Source organism: Trachemys scripta, chromosome 10, assembly GCF_013100865.1.
Source record: "Trachemys scripta elegans isolate TJP31775 chromosome 10, CAS_Tse_1.0, whole genome shotgun sequence".
NCBI lineage: Eukaryota > Metazoa > Chordata > Testudines > Emydidae > Trachemys > Trachemys scripta.
In genome coordinates, this window is record NC_048307.1 from 34108943 (window position 1) to 34135137 (window position 26195).

At 44.4% G+C, this 26195-nt stretch overlaps 1 protein-coding gene across 1 annotated transcript in view; it reads right to left on the reverse strand.

Annotated features, from left to right (window-relative positions):
* Window positions 1-26195, reverse strand: part of CLUAP1 (clusterin associated protein 1) — a gene marked incomplete in the record, with an annotated part of 220935 nt that overhangs the window by 36717 nt on the left and 158023 nt on the right. Inside the window, 1 exon segment of the mRNA XM_034783497.1 lies at window positions 7993-8065. Coding sequence (XP_034639388.1) covers window positions 7993-8065 — 73 coding nt within the window.

Sequence of the window (26195 nt, forward strand, 5' to 3'; positions counted from 1 at the left end):
GTGTTTTGTCAATGGCCTTGACAAAGTTCTTCATCAGACCCAGCCTGATGTGTAAGGGTGGTAACAAAATCTTCCTTGATTCAACAAGTGGTGGATGCTGAACACTTTTCCTCCCAGGCTCCAATGACTGTCGGAGTGGCCAATCTTTCTTGATGTAGTGGAAATCTCTTGAACGACTATCCCATTTGCAGAGAAAACAGCAGTACTTTGTGTATCCAGTCTGCAGACCAAGCAAGAGAGCAACAACCTTCCAATCGCCACAAAGCTGCCATTAATGTTGGCATAGTTTATACACCTCAAAAGTTGTTTCATGTCATAGGTTTCCTTCATATGGACTGCATGACCAACTGGAATTGATGGCAAAACATTGCCATTATGAAGTAAAACAGCTTTAAGACTCGTCTTCAATGAATCAATGAACAGCTCCACTCATCTGGATTGTGAACAATGTTGAGGCTGCCATCACACCATCAATGTTGTTGCAGGCTACAAGATCACCTTCCATGAAGAAGAATGGGACAAGATCCTTTTGACGGTCACGGAACATGGAAACCCTAACATCACCTGCCAGGAGATTCCACTGCTGTAGTCTGGAGCCCAACAGCTCTGCCTTACTCTTGGGTAGTTCCAAATCCCTGACAAGGTCATTCACTTCACTTTGTGTTATGAGGTGTGGTTCAGAGGAGGAGGATGGGAGAAAATGTGGGTCCTGTGACATTGATGGTTCAGGACCAGAAGTTTCATCCTCTTCCTCGTCTGACTCAAGTGAGAATGATTCTGGTGCATCAGGAACCGGCAGTCCTTCTCGGTAGGGTACTGGGCGTGTAGCTGATGGAATGTTTGGATAATGCACAGTCCACTTTTTCTTCGACACACCTTTCCCAACTGGAGGAGTAACAGAAGTAACAGAAGTAACAATTGCTGGTATGATCTGTTGGCTCTCTCCAAATCATTGGCACTGCAAAAGGCATAGATTTCCTTTTCCTATTCAACCACCTGCGAAGATTTGTTGCACAAGTGTTGCAGCATATGTGTGGGGCCCACCTCTTGTCCTGATCTCCAATTTTGCAGCCAAAATAAAGGCGATAGGCTTTCTTAACCATAGTGGTTATACTGCGCTTTTGTGCTGCAAAAGTCACTTCACCACAAACATAGCAGAAGTTATCTGCACTGTTCACACAAGTACGAGGCATCTCTGCTCACTTTGGCTAAACAGAAATGTGTCTCTTTGCAAAATCAAACACTGACAAATAAGAGAGCACGACACTGTATGATTTCTAGAGCTGATATAGGGCAATTTGTTCAGCAGAGTGATGTAAGCTTCATTATGGTTGCATCATCCATGACTTCTAGGAATAACATGATGCAATTCATATCATGTATGATGCAATACCAGCTTCAGATTGCATCATTCATTGTTTTGCCTAAAAAGCAAGTACTGTCCAAACCCAGTCATAGATTTATTCATAGATCCAGTCAAAGATGTATTTTAGTCATTTCTGGTTTAAATTGAGATCCCTTCCCTTTATAACTCACTTATCCTCTGCCATTCCCAAGTCAAGGGTCGTATATACTGACCCAATAGCATATCTTGAAAACTAGAGCCAATCAACAATTTTAAGCATAATTTTCGTTCTCAGTGACCCAGAATTAGTAAAGTTTGACAACATTTATTTCAGAAGCATTTTGGCTATAGAGCAGTGTAATTTGTTCCAGTATCTTTCCACTAGTAAGTTAGGCTGGCTGGTCTATAATTCCCTTGGTCTTACTTGTTCCCCCTTTTCAAGACAGGTACTACGTTTGCCCTTCTTCTGGGGCCTTATCTGTCCTCCAGGAGTTCTCAAATATAATTATCAATGGCTTCAAGATTGCTTCAGCTAGTTCCTTAAGTACCCTAAGATAAAGTTCATCAGGCCCGCCTGACTTGAATATATCTAACTTATTTAAATATTCTTAAACCTGTTTTTTCCCCCTATTTTGGCTTGCATTCCTTCCCCCTGACTGTCAGTATTAATTGGGTTGAATATCTGGTCATCATTAACTTTTTTAGTGAAGACTGATGCGAAATAATCATTAAGCATTTCAGCTTTCTTGATGTCATCAGTTATCAGTGCTCCTTCCCTGCTAAGTAGAGGACCTACACTTTCCTTTGTCTTTCTCCTCATGTATTAAAGAACCTCTTCTTATTGCCTTTTATGTCCCTTGTCAATTATAACTCATTTTGGGCCTTAACCTTTCTGATTTTGTCCCTACGTACTTGTGCTATTCTTTTGTACTCCTCCTTAGCAATTTGACCATGTTTCCACTTTTTGTAGGATTCCTTTCTGATTTTCAGGTAATTAAAGAGCTCCTGGTGGAGCCATATTGCCTCCTCCTACCTTTCCTTTGCATCAGAATAGTTTGCAGTTGTGCTTTACTATTGTTCCCTTGAGGAACTGCCGGCTCCCCTGATCTCGTTTTTCCCTTAGATCTTCTTCCCATGGGACTTTACATCCCAGCTCTCTGGATTTGTTAAAGGCAGCTTTTTTGAAGTCTATTGTCCTTATTTTGCTGCTCTCACACCTTTCTTTCCTTAAAATCTTGAAATCTATCATTTCATGATCACTTTCACCAAAATTGCCTTTCACCTTCAGATTTGCTAGCAATTTTTCCCTCTTGGTCAGAATCAAGTCTAAAATGGCTACCCCCCCTGGTTACTTCCTCCACTGTCTGAAACAAAAAGTTGTCCCTGATACATTCCAAGAACTTATTGGAGATTTTGTGTTTTGCTATATTACTTTTCCAACAAATGTTTGGGTAGTTAAAGTCCCCCATTACTACCAGGTCTTGTGTTTTTGGATGTTTCCGTTATTCGTTTTAGAAATGCCTCTTCCTGACTTAGTGTTCTAGAATAGACCTCCACCATGACATCACCCCTATTTTTTAACCCTTTTATCTTTACCAAGGTACTCTCACGTGGTCTGCCTCCCACCTCTTTCTGGACCTCAGAACAAATCTATATATTTTATGTATAATGCAACCCCTCCTCTCTTTTTTCCCTGCCTGTCCTTTCTGAACAAACTATACTCTTTTTTTTTACCAAAATTCCAGTCATAAGACTTACCCCACCAAGTCTCTGTGATGCCAATTAAACCATAATTTAGCTTATGTACTATTACTTCCAGTTCTTCCTGTTTATTCCCCATACTCCTTGCACTTCTGTACAGACATCTAAAGTGTTCATCAGATTCCCCTGCTGATTTCCTTCTTGTTGCTCCGTCAACCTTTTTGTAATTTTCCATGTCCCCCAACATCTAACCCTCTGTTAAGGTCACCGTTTTTATACTTACATTGTAGTTTAAGATATTGTTCACATTTTTGAAGTATTAACATGGAAAGGATCAGTTGAATTTTACATTGATCCAATTTCCCACTTGCATCTGCTTCTGATCGTGCAGTCTTTTTAACAGAATTTATTTCTGAATCTGGATGAAAACAAGCATCCTAGAAGATTTTGTTCATATTTTGTGTAATGGATAGGCACCCAGTAAGTTGGGCTGTTCTGGAATGCTGCAATCCACTATACAGAACACAAGTACAAAGGCAATTCTGACAACTTAAACTGGACCGTGGTGATTAGTGTGTCACTACTGACTGATAGAGCTCAGCACTCATCCTGTCCACGTAAGCTCTGTGCTTTTGTGTGCATTAATGGACGTGATTCTCTCATTGTCTGAATCCCTCGACCATCTCTGCCGATATTTTGATGAGACAGGACTGAGAATCAGCAGTTCATTTTTCTGCAGGAGATGTATCAGGAGTTCCAGTTAGCTTATATTTTAGCTAACTCTAGAGAAATCAAATCCTCAGTATTTATATTTTGTGATGAGCCCCCTTGGAGGTCTGTTAGACTGAGCATTTCTTCAGGATCCTCTGCTGAGAATAGAGAGAACGAACTAACTTCTCCTGAAATTCCTGTGAATTTCACAAAGTTCTTCTATATAACTCAGTGCCAGCCTGATCTCTGAGTAGGACATTATTTAACACATCAACTCAAATTTGTCACAAAGTTGTGACCTGCACCTCCGTAAAAATATCATAGTGAAAAATCAGGGCTGTACTAAGTTATACCAAACAGTATTATAAAGTCACTTAATAAATACTTGAACTTCAGAAACAGATTGGGGTTTTATTACTATTTGCAAGATGGAAATATTGGAAACCAAGTACTACAAAGATGATTGTTGTTATAAGAAGAGTGATGATGCTTAAACTGATTGGTAACCTTTGTACAATCTTTATTTCCACACAAAGATACCCACTGAGAGACCATTATATAACAGGACTATTTCTGGCAAAGCGTATTTATTTTGTAGCACAGCAGAGGTTGAAGAGAGAAGGCAACTGCCAATTTATTGAAATTCAGAGCTTGGATTAGTTGAGAATAACAGAATAAAAGACTGTGAAAAATGGCCGATGTTGGTATGGTGGGTCCCACACTTTTCTTGGTGGGGGGCTAAGATATCACCCTTGCCCATGCTCTTGGAGCACTCAGGGCCCCGCTAGTGGCTCAGGAAGGTGTTAGAGGAGGGAAGCGGGAGAGGAGTCTGGGTTTGCTCCTCACTCTGAGCCCCAGCCTCTCTCAACCCCTGCGGGTTTCTTACCCTTTTCTCCTTGGATAGGGTTACCCTCGGTCCTTGACACTGGGGGAGGGAGTTTCCCTGCCCTGCTGGGACAGGGTCTCCCTTCCTTCGGTACTCTGGTCTTTCAAATCTCAGCAATATATTTCCAAACTCCAGTCCTCTCTCCTTCCTCACACATCCTGACTGCCTGAAGCAATGGGTTTTATTAGGTTCCTGTCAGGGCCTTAATTGACTACAGGTGCTCCAATTAACTTGTAGCAACCCTCCCTAGCCTTAATTAGCCTAGGGCTTATATATCTCCCCTCTCCCACTGCTCCCTGGCCCTCCTGTATCACAAGACATTTAAAATACTGTGTTAGGTGCTACACTGATGGGCACTATAAAAAACATTGATAGAACTGAGGACAGATACTTGTTACATATACACGAAGAACTGAGGACACTGTCTAGTTTTGCCATTAGAACCACTCGGTCTGTAAAATGAATGAGTGTCCATGTCATGTAGGAACACAAGATCTGTTATACCGTAGCAACATGATCAGCCTTATGCCAAGATTATTTTCCCAGGCTGATTTTTTGACAGGCAAGCAAAATATCCTTATTTTTAACATTGTCATGTATTAGAGTTGGCAAACAGACTTGGTCCTTGGGCTAGTAAATTTTCATGACAGTTTTGCAAGGATATGCACCTGCACAATTGTTCAGTGTTGTACTGAATCCTCCCCAATCCCTACAGTGATGATCAGGGACCTCATAACAGTCTTCAGCTATGCTAAGGGCTGTTATAAAGAGGATGGTGATCAATTGTTCTCCATGTCCACTGAAGTTAGGATGAGAAGTAATGTGTTTAATATGCAGCAAGGGAGACTTGTCTTAGATATTAGGAAACACTTTCTAACTACAAGTGTAGTTAAACTCTGGAATAGGTTTCCAAAGTTGTGGAGTCCCCATTTTTGGAAGCTTTTAAAAACAAGCTGGACAAGCACCTGTCAGGGATGGGTTAGGAGGTTTTCTTGGTCCTGCCACAGCGCAGGAGGCTGGACTTGTTGATTTCTTGAGGTCCCTTCTAGCCTTACATTTCTAGGATTTTATGATTCTATGTCTACCAAACATTTAGTAATTTATAGGGGTAGATTGGTTACAGAAACTATCTGCACTAGATTTGATTGAACACTGCATTGGATATACATTCCACTTCAACAATCCTGATTTTCACCTGACTTTATTACACCAAAGCTTAAATATAAAATGTCTACAAATATAAAATATGATAAAACAGGAATCTACAGCATGTGTATATGCTGTTGGTTCAGCAATCCAGTAGCCCCACTGATTGTTGGGCAGGCTTCCTGCTTCTCTCATTCTTAAAATTTTTTTTCTTAGTTTTTGTGTCTTTTCCTAGTTGATCTTCAAATTCTTGTTTGGCCTGCCTGATTATACTTTTACACTTGACTTGTCAGAGTTTATTCTCCTTTCTATTTTCCCCAGTAGGATTTTACTTCCAATTTTTAAAGGATGTCTTTTTGTCTGTAACCACTTATTACTCTGTTGTTCAGCTATGGTGGCATTTTTTTGGCATTTTTTTAAAAAATTGGGGTATACATTTAGTTTAAGCCTCTATTATGGTATTTTTTAAAAGTTTCCATGCAACTTGCAGGCATTTCACTCTTGTGACTGTTCTTTTTAATTTCCCTTTAACTAGTTTCTTCATTTTGTGTAGTTCCCCTTTTTGAAGTTAAATGCTGCTGTGGTCGGTTTCGTTGGTATTTCCCCCCTACAAGGATGTTAAATTTAATTACATTATGGTTGCTATTACCAAGCAGTTCAACTATATTAATCTCTTGGACTAGATCCTTTGCACCATTTAGGACTACATCAAGTACTGCCTCTCCCCTTGTGGGTTCCAAGACTAGCTGCTACAAGAAGCAGTCATTAATGGTGTCTAGAAATTTTTTCTCTGCATCCTGTCCCTATGACACTCCCTGGTAATATACCTCAGAATGATATTAGCCTTCTTTGCAATTGCATCACTTTTTTGAATAATATTCAATTTGTGATTCAGTATAACTCTCAGATCCTTTTCAGCAGTACTACCACCTTGACAGTTAGTACCCATTTTATAGTTTTGCTTTCCTTCCTAAGTGAAGTCCTTTGTACTTGTCTTCATCAAATTTCATCTTAATATATTCTCAGAAGAATCATCAAAAAGATGATACATTATTCTAATATATATTGTACATCCTGTACTCCCAGGACTAAAGGGGGCATAGAAAACTTTTATAAGTTTCAATGTACTGATATATGGTGGTGGGAACAGTAGAGAGAATGAATGAATGAATTCTCAAAAAGAACAGGAGTACTTGTGGCACCTTAGAAACTAACAAATTTATTTGAGCATAAGCTTTCGTGGGCTACAACCCACTTCTTCGGATGTATACTGTAGCCCACGAAAGCTTATGTTCAAATAAATTTTTTAGTCTCTAAGGTGCCACAAGTACTCCTGTTCTTTTTGAGAATTCATTCATTCATTCTCTCTACTGTTCCCACCACCATATATCAGTACATTTAAACTTATAAAAGTTTTCTATGCCCCCTTTAGGCTGAGGGAGCTTGCTGGCAGCAGCTGCTGTCTCAACTTGCTGATCTACTTTAAAAACAGTGTACTTAGAGTGGGGTCAGTGTACTTTAAGGGGCAATGCGCGTCTCTCTCTCTCTCTCTCTCACACACAAGGTATGTGTCTACGTCTCGCCCTCTCTCTCTCTCTCTCTCTCACATACACACACGGTGTGTATCTCTGTTCGTATCTCTGTTCCTCTCTCCTCCCTCCATTCCTGCTGCCTTGTAGAGTGTGAGGCTACATTAACAACATGTTAACTCTTCAGGACTCAGCCGAGTGCTAGTTCATCATTTAGCAGTAAGACATTCCCTGGGAAATAGCCCACCCTCTTCTACCCTTTGACCACCACCTCATGCATATAGTCTTTTGTCTGGCAAAAAAAAATTCCCTGGAACCTAACCTCCCCTATTTACATTAATTCTTATGGGGAAATTGGATTCTCTTAACATCGTTTCGCTTAAAGTAGCATTTTTCAGGAACATAACTACAACGTTAAGCGAGGTATTTACTAGGTGACTGCACTCACCCTCAGCGCTGCAGGTAGGATTTACAGGGTGCAGTCACACACAGGTTAGGTTAGTGATTCTGGTAGTCTTTTTTAAGCTAATGGGATTTTACATTTTCTGCTCTTCAGCCTACCCAGTAGGCATCTGATAAAATTCCCCTCAGCTTCGACGGAAACTTTCTGAATGAAGCAGCTGGCAATTTACAGTTTATTTTTCTAACCCATGCAGTTAAGAAATATAGCTTACTTCCACTCTTGAGCAGGCGTTTTTCCTCCTCCTTCAGCCTGTTCTGCATCAGGCGTAGTGTGTTTTCTGCTTCCTGCAAGGAGTGAATACATCAGAATCAGAACAGCTGCCACATTCCCAGGTCAGGTAGCTAATCAGATGCTCCGATTAAGGGCACTTAGGAGAAGACTGAGATTAGAGAATTTCAGGATGAGAAGTGTTTCAGAAAGAAATGGTCTTCATATAAATTGGGGCGTTCATCGCCTCTTTGACCACAGGGGAAGGATTTAAGGAATAAATAAAGGCAAAGCAGTGAACAGGGAGTCAGCCATACAACTCCCAATGAGAGACATGTGACTAAGCCCTCATTCACCACATTGAAAATGAGACCAACTGTCTCAATCCCATGCACAATTACAGCCATTACTATGTGAAAGGTGCTTCCCGTGGAAAGGAAAAAAAGGTCTAAGGTAACTATGGTTCAATGACCACGTATGGGGATTGAGAGCAAAGGCAAAGAACAGGTGGCTAGAACAGCGGCTGATGTACTAATAAACAGTGATGAGTTTCTGGAAAGCAGGATTTCCCATAAAAAACAGTGACTCTCAATTCATTAAAAGGCCTGAGTCTAATGAGTAAGAACAATATAGAAGCAATTATAAAGTGGCCTTTAGGCACTGCAAAATCCTAGTCGGGCAGGGGTAAATGGCTAGTTAGAAATGGTTCTATTAAACTGTAAAGGAAGAGATGTGCTAAGTATTATTTGGGATTTAGGAGAGTGGTGAACGGTGGAATAGAGGAAAGCTGGCAGGAGCACTGGTGTACTCGAGGGTAGCAACAGTTAGGCCAGAGAAGTGGTACATTCCTCCCAGCTCAGCATTCTGAGGAAGAAAACATGCCTGCCCTTGTAAAAAGGACCAAGATGACGAGGGCAGATGTGCAGAATGAGTACCACAGACAGACAACTGCTTCACAGAGCAGTTAACACTCCCCTTAGCCTGAGTTCATCACAAAACAACTGCTGGCAGCAGAGTGTAAAAGGTGCAGTTGAGTTCATGAAGTTCTCCATCCTTTTAGGATTAAAATATAGCCAAGCCACTAAAATGCATGCCGGTGGGGTTGGATTCTTAGAAAGGATGTTCCATTGGTGCAACAGGGGGTCAAAGAATAAGAGCTTATTTTTGTAAGGATAGATTAGCTGATGAGAAAATTGTTGCATGCTTCAGAGCAGGACAGCAAGATGGACAATGCAGAACTGGAGATAAGAGGGTTACAAATTAGTGTAAATTTAGATCAGGTGGTTCAGAGTGCGGCAGAGAGAGTGGAGCTAAACTAGACTGGATAAACCTGTCAAGGTGTCTAAGTGTTCCCTAAAAGCATGGTGGTGGTGGTAGTAGATCAACATTGGCCCCTTTTATTTAAAAAAATGTATGGAAAGTAGAGCTATCAAGCGATTAAAAAAAATTAATCATGATTAATTGCACTGTTAAACAATAACAGAATACCATTTATTTAAATATTTTGGATGTTTTCTACATTTTCAAATATATTGATTTCAATTACAACACAGAATACTAAGTGTACAGTGCTCACTTTATATTTATTTTTGATTATAAATATTTGCACTGTAAAAAACAAAAGAAATAGTATATTTCAAGTCATCTAATATAAGTACTGTAGTGCAATCTCTTTATCGTGAAAGTTGAACTTACATATGTAGGATTATGTACATAAAATAACTGCATTCAAAAGTAAAACAATGTAAAACTTTAGAGCCTACAAGTCCACTTGGTCCTACTTCAGCCAATTGCTCAAACAAGTTTGGTTACATTTGCAGGAGATAATGCTGCCCGCTTCTTGTTTATGATGTCACCTGAAAGTGAGAACAGGCTTTTGCATGGCACTGTTGTAACCAGCGTCGCAAGATATTTACATGCCAGATGCGCTAAAGATTCATATGCAGGGGTGGCCCTAGATTAGCTGCCTGAAACTGGTGCCCTAGGCGAAACATGCAATCAGTGTCCCCACCCCCAAGCCCTAAGGGCAGATCTAGGCTCAGGTTTTTGGTAAACTGGGAAACATTTTGCCCCTTTTTTCCTTTTAATGTTTTAAAAAATTTTTTTTTAACAAGCTTAATTATTCGGTTTGTCTGTCCATCTGTCCAACCAATGTTTCTGAGATCAGATAAAATAGAGACACAAAATTTTCAGAATAGATTTGTACATGACAGCTAGATGATATTGCAATCCGATTTCAAATAAAAATGCATTAAAAATGTTAATTATAATTTTTATTATTACAAATCCAAAATCATCCATTACGCTATCCTGCTTTAACTGCTATTACCACCACATCCAATATAGAAAGAAATAAGAAAACTCTTCAATAAACTCTTTAATAACCTGTATTTACAAAACACTCTGAATAAAAAACACTCTGTGCTCTTAAAACATGACTTTTCTTGCTTTGTTTTGAAAATTCAGTCGCTAGTTCTTTTAGATCCAGTTTTCCAGCTATTTCATGCTCTATTGACATAGTGGCAAGTCCAACAAGTCTCTCTTGCACCATTGTTGAATGCAGATATGTTTTTATCAATTTTAACTTTGAGAAGCTAAGTTCCCCACTATCTATGGAAACTGGCAAAGCTAAAAGAATGCGTAGAGCTATATAAATGTTTGGAAAACTGTGAGTTTATTTTCACAAACAAACTTCAATACTTCTTCAGGTGTGCAATGTTTCTTAAGTTGTCTTGAAAAAGCCTGAAGCTCACTACACAAATCTGTAGCATCAACGTCTTCTGAATTTTCATGAGTCAATGATGACTCCAGTTTTATACAAAATTCTCCTATCTGTTTTGCTGTTTTCTTTTGCAAGCTGTGGATCTCATATAGAAAGCCAAATACTGACTCTAGCTGCTGCATCTGTTGAAATCTTTCGTCAATCGAGTGAATAGAAGTATCAAGGACTGCAAAGTAGAAATTCACTTTGAACGTTTGTTTTGGGTTCTGAATGGGTGTGTCTCATCCTTCATACAAAAACTGCTGTTTCTTTTGCCGAATGCGAACTGGGTCTGGTTCAAATTCTGTCGGAAAGTCTATTTCTTCAGCAAGCTCGAGAGAATCTACCAGTGTTCTTTCGAACCCTTCATCACTTCTGAATTCCTCCAGAATATTTTTAGTTTGCTGCAGTTTTTGAATAGCAGAATGTACGTTCAAGTTCTTTTCCTGAAGCTGCTTACTAGTGAGGTTAATCTCGAAAAAGATATTATTCCACAAAATGAGTGAAGTCACAAATTTGAACTTGGAAAGGCCATTTGCAAGAGCTTCTGCATCTGAACGTGCCATATTGCCAGATGATCCAGTAAAGGTAGTATCATCAGAAATTTCAATTAGGCCATCATAAATGTTTCCAAGTTCATAGCAAAGAGGCTTCAAAGCATCAGTGCGACTCTCTCATCTTGTCTAAGTGGTTTCACAGTTAGAGAATTCACATGGCGAGTCAGAATCTCCCAACGGCATGTTGAATATTGTTATGTACTGTGCTCCTCACTGCAAGCATTATAGCGTTAAGGATGGCTGACACACCCACAACATGGTTGGCGATTTAAACCACATTGCAGCCATCCCAGCACGTTTTTTCACTGCTTAAAGGTTCAATTATTAGTAACATACACTCACTCACCTATTAAAACAGTTAGTTACAGGGTTTACACGGAAACAAAATGATCTTTTTCAACGTTATAACCTGACACCAGTTGTTTGAAAAGTAATCCCCTTCTTCATGGTTACCCGCTTGGAGTGTGACATCATCACTTTCATAGTCTATTAAGCGTTAATGCTGTAACTTTTCTTTTATGGACCTTATTTATTACACGTGAACCAGTTATAACGAAGAAAAGTTCAAACAAAGAAAATTATACAGCCTGATAATAACGCTAAGGTTTAATAATGCTTAAAGATACTCACATTTTGGATTTATAATGCTGAAAGACGTTATTCTTTATTCTTTGGCACCAAGAAACACAATTTTCCACAGTATTCACTCGATTCTTACATCTACCTGCGATGTGTGTTAAAATGACTGTTTGACATGTATCAACTCATGATATCTCCACTCTACATGAATTTCTGGCTATGTGACCTTGATGTATATTCGAGTTAGGTGTCACTAGCATTGCAGCTCTTGCCACTGGCGGATGTGTTTCATTGTGGCTGAGTTATTGCTTATCAAAATTGCGGAGTGGGTTATCTTGACCCTACGTCGCAAATTGAATTTCTTTTCGCTAAAATATTATTTATTTTTGCAGTAAATAAAAGATTTGACATATTAATAAATTCTCAGAAATGTAGAGAAATGCATTATAATTCATATTCCCTCCGTACGTGCACGGGAATTGAAATAATGACATCTTAGTTATTTTATTTGTATTTTTTTTCATCTTTTTCATTTTTTTAATTAAATTTGATTTTTTTTCCTCAAATTTGGCGCCCCATTTAACTTGGCACCCTAGGCAACCGCCTAGTTCGCCTATATGGACGTGCCGCCCTGTTCATATGTTCCTTCATTGTTCAACCACCATTCCAGAGAACATGCGTCCATGCTGATGACAGGTTCTGCTCAATAACGATCCAAAGCAGAACGGACCGATGCATGTTCATTTTCATCATCTGAGTCAGATGCCACCAGCAGAAGGTTGATTTTTTTTTTGTGGTTCGGGTTCTGTAGTTTCCGCATAGAAATGTTGCTCTTTTAAGACTTCTGAAAGCATGCTCCACACCCTTGTCCCTCTCAGATTTTGGAAGGCACTTCAGATTCTTAAACCTTGGGTAGAGTGCGGTAGCTATTTTTAGAAATCTCACATTGGTACCTTCTTTGCGTTTTGTCAAATCTGCAGTGACAGTGTTCATAAATCAAACAACATGTGCTGGGTCATCATCCAAGACTGCTATAACATGAAATATATGGCAGAATGCAGGTAAAACAGAACAGGAGACATACAATTCTCCCCGAAGAGGTTCAGTCACAAATTTAATTAACGCACTATTTTTTTAATGAACATCATCAGTATGGAAGCATGTCCTCCGGAATGGTGGCTGAAGCATGAAGGGGCATATGAATGTTTAGCATATCTGGCACATAAATACCTTGCAATGTCGGCTACAAAAGTGCCATGCGAATGCCTGTTCTCACTTTCAGGTGACATTGTTAGTAAGAAGCAGGCAGCAGTATCTCCCGTAAATGTAAACAAATTTGTTTGTCTTAGTGATCGGCTGAACAAGAAGTAGGACTGAGTGGATTTGTAGGCTCTAAAGTTTTACATTGTTTTGTTTTTGAGTGTAGTTATGTAACAAAAAAAATCTACGCTTGTGAGTTACGCTTTCATAATAGAGACTGCACTACAGTGCTTCTATGAGGTGAATTGAACAATACTATTTCTTTTATAATTTTTACAGTGCATATATTTGTAATAAAAACTAATATAAAGTGAGCACTGTACACTTTGTATTCTGTGTTGTAATAGAAATTAATATATTTGAAAATGTAGAAAAAAAAACAAAAATATCTAATAAATTTCAATTGGTATTCAATTGGATTGTTTAACAGTGCGATTAATCATGATTAATTTTTTAAAATCACAGTTAATTTTTTTGACTTAATCATGTGAGTTAACTGCGATTAATCAACAGCCCGAATAGAAAGAAAAAGAGAGGTGACTGACAATGGTAAAACCACCAGGAGTCAGATCCTGCTCCATGCTACAGCTCCTTTTTGCCACTCTGGCCATAAAATCACCCTAACTGGGTATCTGAAGGTGACCTTGGCATGGGGGAATCTTTGGATAAGTAGACCCTGTGTAACCAACTCTATATCATCTTCTACTGGCCTATAGGATGCCGGAGCCATGTCAGAGTTAAGCCCAGTAGGCGGGGCCGTGCCTGGAGTGCTGTTGTGCTCTAGTGGTCCCTGGCTGACAGAACAGCCCTTTGGGGGCTCTGACCAGCTGGGATAAGTTAGAGCAGCCTCAGTGCTTAAAGGTATCCTAGAAACATGATAGATTAGCTGTGATAAGGTAAATAATATAAAGATAGTATCATACAACCCTCATCAGCTTGCCAACAATTAATCCAATGATTTCACTATTCACCTGCTAAAAATATACTGGATGTGCAGTCTCAGCTACAGCCCCACAAAAGCAAGAAAGGTAGACAACAGCTTTAATGTACTGTTTGACTGGGCTCTGTTTTTTCTGGGGCTTTGATTTTCTAGACAGGAATCCATACTCCTTTAGCAGCAGTGTGAACGTGCATACGATTAAAAATAATAAATACAACAAGTGCTTTGATAGAAGACTATGCTAGGTCAAACTGCATATTAACTATTCATACTTAGCATGAAAAAAAAAAAAGAGCTCAACACAGGGAGCAAGATTAGAAGGGAAGCTGAAAGGACCATTAATCTCAAGAGGAAATCTTCCCTCCTACAACATAAGTGGAGCTACAAAGCAAGCCCTTAATGAATAAAAACCCAACACACTGCTGTTACATTAAGCACACTCTATTTCCAAATGCACTGCAGGTATAATATCTGAAAAGGACACTCTTTGGTTGCATGGTTTATAATACAAATATCTTCACACTTTCAGTTAGAATGGTACAACTTTAATGGTCACATCCAGCCCTCCATGGTACAGCCAGGTATGTTAATGGAGGAAGAGAACCTCCTCTCACCAAGCCTCACAGAGCAGCAAGCTAGGATTTCTAGCCAGTGCTTGTGAAAACTGCTAGGAAGGTGGATTGGCTACTGGACTAGTTGATGCACCATAGTCCCAAGGGGGCAGCGACAGGTCACCAGACAATTAGGGCATAAGCTGTCCTTGGCAAGTGCTAACTGTGTGTGCCTCTTCTCTCATGGAATGTGGGTAATTGGCCTGCACCAGCTACGCCTTTTCTACTCTGAAAAGGGTTTGATGGTATAGATCTACTGGCAGAACTAAACAGGGAAAAGCCCCTTGTGGAGACACACCATATACCAGAAGAAGAGTGCTTTGCTAGTATAGTTTAAATCAGTTCCCTGAATGGCATCAAATGAGGGTTGCCAAAGTTACTGATAGTCCGAGCCATGCACGACAATCTTCAGAAGTTTGAGAGCCAGGGCATCTCTGCCAGGGCTTGGGCCTTCAGTCACACTCCAGCTGAAGCCCCAAGCCCCGTCAGGCACACCTGACAGGGCTGAAGCTCCAAGACCCTCCTCCCCGCTGGGCAGAAGCTGGAGGCAACATGTTTGGGGGAGACACAAGGGGTCATGTCCCCCCCAATTTTTGCCAGGGTTTGCTGGCCGTGCTTGGTCATTTGGTGCCGACAGGCCCGCTCCCTGCACCACAGCTGCACCATCACCGGCTGGGAACCCCTGCTGCTGCCCAGGGTAGGGGACGGGTTCCTGGCAGGGCTGGTGGGTCCGACCTCCGCGGTACCCTCATGAAACTCCATAGTGGGTGCATGACCTGACATAGGTCCTTTGCCAGAGGCCCCTCCTTCGGTGCAGAGAGGCTTCTTTTTTTCAGGCTCTTCTTTGGCGCAGGTGAAACAGCAGTTAATAGAGGCTGAAGTACTGAGTGTAGGTACCTGGAGGATTCCGATGCTGGACAAAGAGCAGCCTCCATCAATAATGCCCTCAAGCAGATATCCTGCTCTTTCTGAGTCCGCGGGGAAAGTTCTCACCTGTCTTTGGGTATGTCTACACTACGAAATTAGTTCGAATTTATAGAAGCCGGTTTTATTGAAACCGGTTGTATACAGCCGATTGTGTGTGTCCACACATAAAATGCTCTAGGTGCTCTAGTCAGCGGACCGCGTCCACAGTACAAGGCTAGCGTCGACTTCCGGAGCATTGCACTATGGGTAGCTATCCCACAGCTATCCCACAGTTCCCGCAGTCTCCGCCGCCCCTTGGAATTCTGGGTTGAGATCCCAATGCCCGGATGATGCAAAACAGTGTCGCGGGCGGTTCTGGGTACATGTTGTCAGGCCCCTCCCTCCCCCGTCACAGCAACAGCAGACAATAGATTCGCGCCTTTTTACCTGGGTTACCTGGGTTACCTGTAGAGACAACATGGAGCCCGCTCAGCTCAGCTGAGCTCACCGTCACCATATGTCCTCTGGGTGCCGGCAGACGTGGGACTGCATTGCTACACAGCAGCAGCTGCTAACTGCCTTTTGGCGGTAGACGGTGCAGTAGACTGGTAGCCTTCATCGGCGATCTGGGTGCTGGCAGCCGTGGGGCTTGCCTTTTGGCAGTAAATGGTGTATTACGACTGTTAGCCGTCCTATTGCAAGTCGGGTCATCGTACGTTAGCAGAGTCTTCCCTGAGCAGCCGATTGTGCAATAGGCCTGAAGACCATCGTCATACACCGCCCCGTATTTGCTGCCAAGCACCCAGAAAGATGCCGAGGGCTATCAGTCATGCTGCACCGTTGTCTTAAGATGTAAAAAATAGATTTGCTCTGTATTCATTTGCTTCCCCCTCCCTCCGTCAAATCAACGGCTTGCTAAACCCAGGGTTTTCAGTTTAATCTTTGGGGGGGACCATTCTGTGTGACAGTTGTTTGTGTCTCTCCCTGATGCACAGCCACCGTTCTTGATTTTAATTCCCTGTGCCTGTACGCCATGTCGTCACTCGGCCCGCCCTCCCTCCTTCCCCTAGTCCGTCAGATACTACGTTTGCGCCACAGCTCAGAGAGCCGAGAAGCGGTTCGCGCCTTTTCTTTGAATTCTGGGTTGAGATCCCAATGCCCGGATGATGCAAAACAGTGTCGCGGGCGGTTCTGGGTACATGTCGTCAGGCCCCTCCCCCCTCGTCACAGCAACGGCAGACAATAGATTCGCGCCTTTTTACCTGGGTTACCTGTGCAGACAACATACCACGGCAAGCATGGAGCCCGCTCAGCTGAGCTCACCGTCACCATATGTCCTCTGGGTGCCGGCAGACGTGGGACTGCATTGCTACACAGCAGCAGCTGCTAACTGCCTTTTGGCGGTAGACGGTATAGCATGAGTGATAGCCATGGGGCTGGCAGCCGTAGGGCTGCATTGCATCAGCCCCTTGCCAGGAGATGGTATATTGTGACTGGTATCCATCATCGTCGTACTGGAGTGGCTGTCAATCATGGCCACCTGGGCAGACATGCTACTGTTTCGATGATGATGGCTACCAGTCGTAATATACTATTTTCTGCCAATTGCCCAATATTGTCTGCTAAGCACCCAGAAGAGGCCGAGGGCGATGCTGGGTGCTGGCGGATGTGGGGCTGGCAGACGTGGGGCTGCATTGCTACACAGCAGCAGCCCCTTGCCTTTTGGCAGACGATGGTATATTATGACTGGTAACCGTCGTCATCATACTGGAAAGGCTATCACTCATGCTGCACCGTCGGCTGCCAGCTTAAGATGTAAAAAATAGATTTGTTCTGTATTCATTTGCTTCCCCTTCCTCCGTGAAATCAACGGCCTGCTAAGCCCAGGGTTTTCAGTTTAATCTTTGGAGGGATCATTCTGTGTGACAGTTGTTTGTGTTTCTCCCTGATGCACAGCCACCTTTCTTGATTTTAATTCCCTGTTCCTGTACCTGTACGCCATGTCGTCACTCGGCCCTCCCTCCCTCCCGCCCTCCCTCCTTCTCCTGGTCCATCAGATACTACTTTCGCGCCTTTTTTCTGACCAGGCGCCATAGCTAGCACTGGGATCATGGAGCCCGCTCAGATCACCGCGGCAATTATGAGCACTATGAACACCACGCGCATTGTCCTGGAGTATATGCAGAGCCAGGACATGCCAAGGCGAAACCCGGACCAGGCGAGGAGGCGATTGCAGCGCGGCGACGAGAGTGATGAGGAAATTGACATGGACATAGACCTCTCACAAGGCACAGGCCCCAGCAATGTGGAAATCGTGGTGTCACTGGGGCAGGTTCATGCCGTGGAACGCCGATTCTGGGCCCGGGAAACAAGCACAGACTGGTGAGACCGCATCGTGTTGCAGGTGTGGGATGATTCCCAGTGGCTGCGGAACTTTCGCATGCGTAAGGGCACTTTCATGGAACTTTGTGACTTGCTTTCCCCTGCCCTGAAACGCCAGAATACCAGGATGAGAGCAGCCCTCACAGTTGAGAAGCGAGTGGCGATAGCCCTGTGGAAGCTTGCAACACCAGACAGCTACCGGTCAGTCGGGAATCAATTTGGAGTGGGCAAATCTACGGTGGGGGCTGCTGTGATCCAATTTGCCAGGGCAATGAAAGACCTGGTGATAGCAAGGGTAGTGACTCTGGGCAACGTGCAGTCAATAGTGGATGGTTTTGCTGAAATGGGATTCCCAAACTGTGGCGGGGCCATAGACGGAACCCATATCCCTATCTTGTCACCGGAGCACCAAGCCACCGACTACGTAAACCGCAAGGGGTACTTTTCAATGCTGCTGCAAGCCCTGGTGGATCACAAGGGACGTTTCACCAACATCAACGTGGGATGGCCGGGAAAGGTACATGATGCTCACGTCTTCAGGAACTCTGCTCTGTTTCGAAAGCTGGAGGAAGGGACTTTCTTCCCGGACCAGAAAGTGACCATTGGGGATGTTGAAATGCCTATCGTGATCCTTGGGGACCCAGCCTACCCCTTAATGCCATGGCTCATGAAGCCATACACAGGCAGCCTGGACAGGAGTCAGGACCTGTTCAACTACAGGCTGAGCAAGTGCCGAATGGTGGTGGAATGTGCATTTGGACGTTTAAAAGCGCGCTGGCGCAGCTTACTGACTCGCTCAGACCTCAGCGAAAAGAATATCCCCATTGTTATTGCTGCTTGCTGTGCGCTCCACAATATCTGTGAGAGTAAGGGGGAGACATTTATGGCGGGATGGGAGGTTGAGGCAACTCGCCTGGCCGCTGATTACGCGCAGCCAGACACCAGGGCGGTTAGAGGAGCACAGCAGGGCGCGGTGCGCATCAGAGAAGCTTTGAAAACGAGTTTTGTGACTGGCCAGGCTACTGTGTGAAACTTCTGTTTGTTTCTCCTTGATGAACCCTCCAAACCTCCCCCGGCCCAGTTCACTCTACTTCCCTGTAAACCAACCACCCCACCCCACCTTCCCCTCCCGCTTGCAGAGGCAATAAAGTCATTGTTTTTTCACATTCATGCATTCTTTATTAGTTCCTCACAGAAGTAGGGGGATAATTGCCAAGGTAGCCTGGGATGGGTGGGGGAGGAGGGATGGAAAAGGACACACTGCATTTTAAAACTTTAACTCTTATTGAAGGCCAGCCTTCTGATGCTTGGGCGATCATCTGGGGTGGAGTGACTGGGTGGACGGAGGCCCCCCACCGTGTTCTTGGGCGTCTTGGTGAGGAGGCTATGGAACTTGGGGAGGAGGGCTGTTGGTTACACAGGGGCTGTAGCGGCGGTCTCTGCTCCTGCTGCCTTTCCTGCAACTCAACCATATGCTTGAGCATATCAGTTTGATGCTCCAGCAGACGGAGCATTGCCTCTTGCCGTCTGTCTGCAAGCTGACGCCACCTATCGTCTTCAGCCCGCCACTTGCTCTGTTCATCCCGCGATTCAGCCCGCCACCTCACCTCTCGTTCATATTGGGCTTTTCTCATCTCCGACATTGCCTGCCTCCACGCATTCTGCTGTGCTCTATCAGCGTGGGAGGACATCTGCAGCTCCGTGAACATATCGTCCCTCGTCCTACGTTTTCTCTTTCTAATGTTCACGAGCCTCTGCGAAGGAGAAACATTTGCAGCTGGTGGAGGAGAAGGGAGAGGTGGTTAAAAAAGACACATTTTAGAGAACAATGGGTACACTCTTTCATTACAAGGTCGCATATTTCGGCTTGCAGGCAGCCATGGTAGGCCACAGTGTTTTGGCTTTTTTAACCTTCTTAACATGCGGGAAAGGTTGCAAAGAGCAGCGCATTTCCCATATCAAGGATGAATTGGGTTGTCCATTTAAAATGGGGTTTCAATGTAAAAGGAGGGGCTGCGGTTTCCCAGTTAACATGCGGCACAAACACAAGTAAACCACCCCCCCCACACACACACGATTCTCTGGGATGATCACTTCACCCCTCCCCCCACTGCGTGGTTAACAGCGGGAAACATTTCTGGTCAGAAGAGCAGGAACGGGCGCCTCTGAATGTCTCCTTAATAAAATCACCCCATTTCAACCAGGAGAGCTTTCTGGAGATGTCCCTGGAGGATTTCCGCTCCATCCCCATACACGTTAACAGACTTTTCCAGTAGATGTACTGGCCACGATTGCCAGGGCAAATTAATCATTAAACACGCTTGCTTTTTTTTTTTGTAATGTTTACAAATAATTACAAAGTTACACTCACCAGAGGTCTCCTGTGTGCCCTGAGGGTCTTGGGTGAGTTCGGGGGTTACTGGTTCCAGGTCCAGGGTCACAAACATATCCTGGCTGTTGGGGAAACCGGTTTCTCCGCTTCCTTGCTGCTGTGAGCTACCTACAGTACCTCCATCGTCATCTTCCTCGTTCCCCGAACCGTCTTCCCTGTGTGTTTCTCCAGTGAGAGAGTCATAGCACACGGTTGGGGTAGTGGTGGCTGCACCCCCTAGGATCGCATGCAGCTCCGCGTAGTAGCAGCAAGTTTGCGGCTCTGCCCCGGACCTTCCGTTTGCTTCTCTGGCTTTGTGGTAAGCTTGCCGTAGCTCCTTAATTTTCACGCGGCACTGCTGTGTGTCCCTGTTATGGCCTCGGTCCTTCATGGCCTTGGAGATCTTTTCTAATACTTTTCCATTTCTTTTACTGCTACGGAGTTCAGCTATCACTGCTTCATCTCCCCATATGGCGAGCAAATCCCGTACCTCCCGTTCGGTCCATGCTGGAGCTCTTTTGCGATCCTGGGACTCCATCACGGTTACCTGTGCTGATGAGCTCTGCGTGGTCACCTGTGCTCTCCACGCTGGGCAAACAGGAAATGAAATTCAAACATTCGCGGGTCTTTTCCTGTCTACCTGGTCAGTGCATCTGAGTTGAGAGTGCTGTCCAGAGCGGTCACAATGAAGCACTGTGGGATAGCTCCCGGAGGCCAATAACGTCGAATTCCGTCCACACTACCCCAATTCCAACCCGCAAAGGCCGGTTTTATCGCTAATCCCCTCGTCGGAAGTGGTGTAAAGAAACCGGTTTAAAGGACCCTTTAAGTCGAAAGAAAGGGCTTCGTTGTGTGGACGTGTCCAGGCTTAATTCGGTTTAACGCTGCTAAAGTCGACCTTAACCCGTAGTGTAGACCAGGCCTTTGTGATGGCCTTCTCCCAGACACTTAAGACAGCCATTGTGTGGATCACTGATTGGCACCAACCTGCTGCATGACGCACACAGCTTGAAGCCGGGGAAGCGGGGCATGCCCCCCCCGCTCGGGGCAAAATCCCAATTGGGACTCTGTTGACTAACTAACACTATCAACTAACTATCTATGAAACTATGTACAACAATAATGAAACCAGTCAATGGATAACTGCTACTGCTCTTGTGAAGCAAGACAAGGCGCTCCAACCAACCGTTACAGGCGGTAAGAAGGAACCGAGAGGGTGCAGGGCCGGCTGTTACCAGATTTGCCTGTTACTTTGGGGTATGCTCATTTATTAGGGTTACTCTTTGTGGGGGGGGACTCTAATTCTAGCATTGTACTGCTTGTGTCTCTTGTATTCTCATACGGAGCTCTACTTCTCTCTGTTGCAAGTTCCCTCCCAATGGAGCTATCCTGCAGGACCTAGGTTCCCCAGGGCTGGGTTCTTCCAGCCTCAGAATTAGATGAACACACACACACACGTTAACAGAGCGCATCTGAGAGGACCGGGTTAATCAGCACTCCCAAGCTGAGCCCTTATACATCCCTGGACTCAGTAGGCAGGGTCGAGCAGCACTTCCAGACTGTCACCCTCATAGGCCCTTGGACTCAGAAGGCTAGGTCGAACAGCACCTCCAAGCTGTCACCCTCATACGCCATGGGCACCACACTGGAATAGAGTACACCTGAGCAGGCTGCGTCGAGCAGCACTTTTGATCTGCCACCCTTATATGCCCCTGGACTCAGCAGACTGGGTCAAGCAGCACTTCCAAGCTGCCACCCTCATATGTCCCAGATTCAGCACGTCCCTATCCCCACTTTCATGTTACAATTGTTCTGGTAGAAACCAACTTGATGAGCAAACCCCACAGGATTTTTAGGCGCTGCAGCTTAGGTACGAAGATCATTGCTGCACAGCAAATGAGGAAGCCAAAAAAACACCCATGGGGGGAGAGAGAGAGGAGAAGCAACCAGCTTAATCATGAAACCGAGAGAGAGCGAGAGCAAGCTGGGTTCTCACCACTCTGTGAAGCTTGAATCGATTGGGGTCCCAGGTAGTGGCAGTAGCCGAGGATCTAGAGTGCTGGAGACAGGCAGAGCCCCCAGCATGATCAGTCAGAAGATGAAGTCCCGGTGGAACTGATGCACTGGATCCAGGCATCAGAGCACTAACTTGAGCATGGGTAGGGATTTTTGTAGGGAAACAACAATGGTTAAAGGGAGAACACTAGATTTGCGTGTGTGTAAACTGATGGCTCAAGGGAGTATACCAAAGTTGTTTTTTTCAGGCAAGACCAGGGGTTGGCACTTTCAGAAGTGGTGTGCTGAGTCTTTATTTATTCACTCTAATTTAAGGTTTCGCGTGCCAGTAATACATTGTAACGTTTTTAGAAGGTCTCTTTCCATAAGGCTATAATATATAACTAAACTATTGTTGTATGTAAAGTAAATAAGGTTTTTTAAATGTTTAAGAAGCTTCATTTAAAAATAAATTAAAATGCAGAGCCCCCCCGGACCAGTGGCCAGGACTCGGGCAGTGTGAGTGCCACTGAAAATCAGCTTGTGTGCCGCCTTCGGCACACGTGCCATAGGTTGCCTACCCCTGGGCTAGACAATAGGAACTGATCATTTCTGGCTATGGGTGGTGTTCCTTGGAGGGAGCTCACAGTTCAATTAGGGAGCTTCACTATTTTGGATACCAATAAAGGATTTATTACTAGAATTGGTCTGATAACTACTGCACCGGGTGTGTGCAGGCATGGGTTCATTAACATCTGGAACAGAGATCCCCCATCATGCAGTGCTTCCTGCTTTTCTGGTCCCAGAGTTCTGTGCGATTCTTGTCTTGGAATCTCTGTTCTCCATTCTGTATGCTAATGGAGATGCCTCCCTGTCCCATTTTTGATGCAAATGAGGCTAGGTAGGTTTCCTTATTCCTGTCACCCTTGTCACACGGGTTTAGGTGTGTCTCCCACTACCTTTTCACTGCTTTTTGTAAGTCTTTCTTCTGATCAGTTTTGGTTTTTGCGGGGGTTGGGAGGAGGTCTTTCGTGAGTCAGACAGACTGGGTACTGGGCCCTGGTTCCCCAAGAACACAGAGCTGCTAGGTAACACAGCGGTGCCTGATATACTGCTGCATGGGAGCGCCACTCCAGGGGGCACCACAGCTGGCCCTATGGATACCGCTAAGGCAGAAATCTCCGACAACTGTGTATGTGGGCGCGCGTACACCTAGAATGGAATCAACATGAGCAAACATTTAAAGAAGAAGAAATAATCCCCTAAAATAAGGAGAACACAGAAACTGCAACTGTTCTCCTGGCCAGGAAGCACAAGTCAGGGATCCTTGCACCCTTCTGCTTTGCTTCCCTACAAAAAGAACCAAATCCCGCTTAATCCATAGTATGTTTCAGATGCCCATGGAAATAGCCATATGGACCTGTTCAGTTCTCAGAGTTTTTAGAAAGCATTATGGCTAGGAGAGCTAATGGAGAGAGGACAATGGCTCCATGGACATCCAGAAAGCTGCTAATGATTACTTGGAATCGTGAATGTAACACTGCAAAGCCTAGGTGGACATTATGCACCCAGGGCTATAGCAAGAGAATAAAGGTCATGGCGCAAAGTCTGAACTGAGCACAATACACTCTGTGTGACAGGAAAAAAACAGCCAGGTACTGACCTTGCCAATAATTTAAACTAGTGAAATCTTTGAGCAATATCAACAGGGGCTCCACCTTTGTGGAGTACCAGTTTTCATGCCTATGTTTTGGTGTGTGCAAATCCTTGCCTACACACCTGCAAATCCAGCTGTTATGCCTTTGGCTGCCTGGCCTGCACCCACACACGTGCAAAAAGGCTAACTACTGCACCAATATGGCATGAGTAAATCTGAGATTCTGTGCAAGGAAACCTGCAGTTTCAGAGGCTGCTTTTGGAATAAGTATCTTGAGCTCTTATTCTTATTCTTCTGAAACAACACTATTAAAATGCTCCATACTCATCTTTTCAAATGGGTTGAAGTTTTGTTATTATAACATGATTTAATTAGGAGACATCTGTTTTCTTCTTCACTGAACACATTTCCTTAAATTTATTGTGCATCATATAGTCAGACAGAGCACATCCCTCACTAAGGGCTTGTCTACACTGACAATTAACAGCACTGCAACTTTCTCGCTCAGGGGTGTGGAACCCCCCACCCAGCGCAGCAAGTTGCAGTGCTGTAAAGTGCCAGTGTAAACAGTGCCTCAGCATTGCGAGCTGTGCTCCCAGCGCTGGGAGCTATGACCCTCGTTGAGGTGGTTGAGCCTCATTAGAGCTGCGCCGGGACCACACAAAGTATATTAAAGTGCTGCCATGGCAGCGCTTTAGTGTTGTCAGAGCAGACTAGCCCAAGTCCCAGAATCCCCTGGCCACCCACACACACAATCATCAGATTTGTCCTACTGTTCCTAGCCACCTTTCTATGGTTAGCCATCTCCCAGCTGTACTCCCAGAGTCACCGAGGCAACAAAAGTTAGAGCACAGGAGTTTTGAAAGTAAAAACAAAAGTAATGTGAGCTGCTCATAACAGCTGCCTTTTAGGGCTTGCCATTGAGTTGCTATGTGGGGTTGGGCTTTCAGCATTTGTCTACAGTTCAATATACTTCAATCCCTCCTCTAGCAAACTCTACAGTATGTTCCAAAGTACCTGAAATACTAATCACTTCAGAGAAACACACACATTCTGTATTTTGCAGTCAAAGTTCCCCAGCAGAGTCAGCACTCTCATTGTATATGCTTGTTTTCATGCCCCTCAGTTTCCTTCAATATATTTCTTTCTTTCTTTCTTTCTTTCTTTTTCTTACAGTTTCTCTTTCTGAGGAATAAGAATTCTATAATTCTCTAGCACCAGCTAGAAAACAAACAGCATCAGTGGAATACAGCCCCTTTTGGGATGACGGGAAAGAGTTAGCCAGAATGGAGTCAGTCCTGTTGAGACTGTGGGCTGAGTTTAAGGAAATCCTTACTCCGGGGAACCAGCCAGTAATCTCCAAAATCTACACTCTGGGCTGGGAGGCTCTTTATGTAAACTTCAAGGTGTGCAGAAGTGGCATTCCCAATAATTTCTGATTGTCTGACAGTTTTGGGTGTGCCCCAGTCCATAGGCGCTGACTTCCCCTCTTTCCCATGGGAACTCAACCTCCTTCTGCCCCCGGCTCCGCCCCACTCCACCCCTTCCATGAGGCCCTGCCCCTGTCCTGCCTCTTCCCACCCCTGCCTTGCCCCCATTCCAACCCCTTCCCCAAAGTCCCCGCCCCAACTCCACCCCCTCCCTGCCCCTATTTCAACCCCTTCCCTAAATCCCCTCCCCGGCCCCGCCTCTTCCCCTGAGTGTGCCACGTTCCCACTCCTCCCCCTCCCTCCCAGAGCGTGCTAACACTGCCAAACAGCTGTTTGGCGGCGGCCGGGGGGAAAGCGCTGGGAAGTAGGCAGAGGAATGGGGACGTGGCATGCTCAGGGGAGGGGGAGGAGGAGGAGGAGGTGGGGTGGGGGGTGAGGTTTGCTTGGCTGCCAGTGGGTGCAAAGCACCCACTAATTTTTCCCCGTGGGTGCTCCTGCCCCGGAGCACCTATGGAGTCAGCACCTATGCCCCCGCCCCTAGCCTGCACTGAGGCTTTTAACTAATCAAGTTTGGAATGAATAGAGAATGTTCACAGTCTGTACTAGAGACTTTTTTAAAACAACCCCAAAACTATAAATGAATCAGAGACAAGGTGGGTGAGGTAATATCAATCTCACTCTAATATGGGGGTAGTGATAGCTTAGTGGTTTGAGCACTGGCCTGCTAAACCCAGGGTTGTGAGTTCAATCCTTAAGGG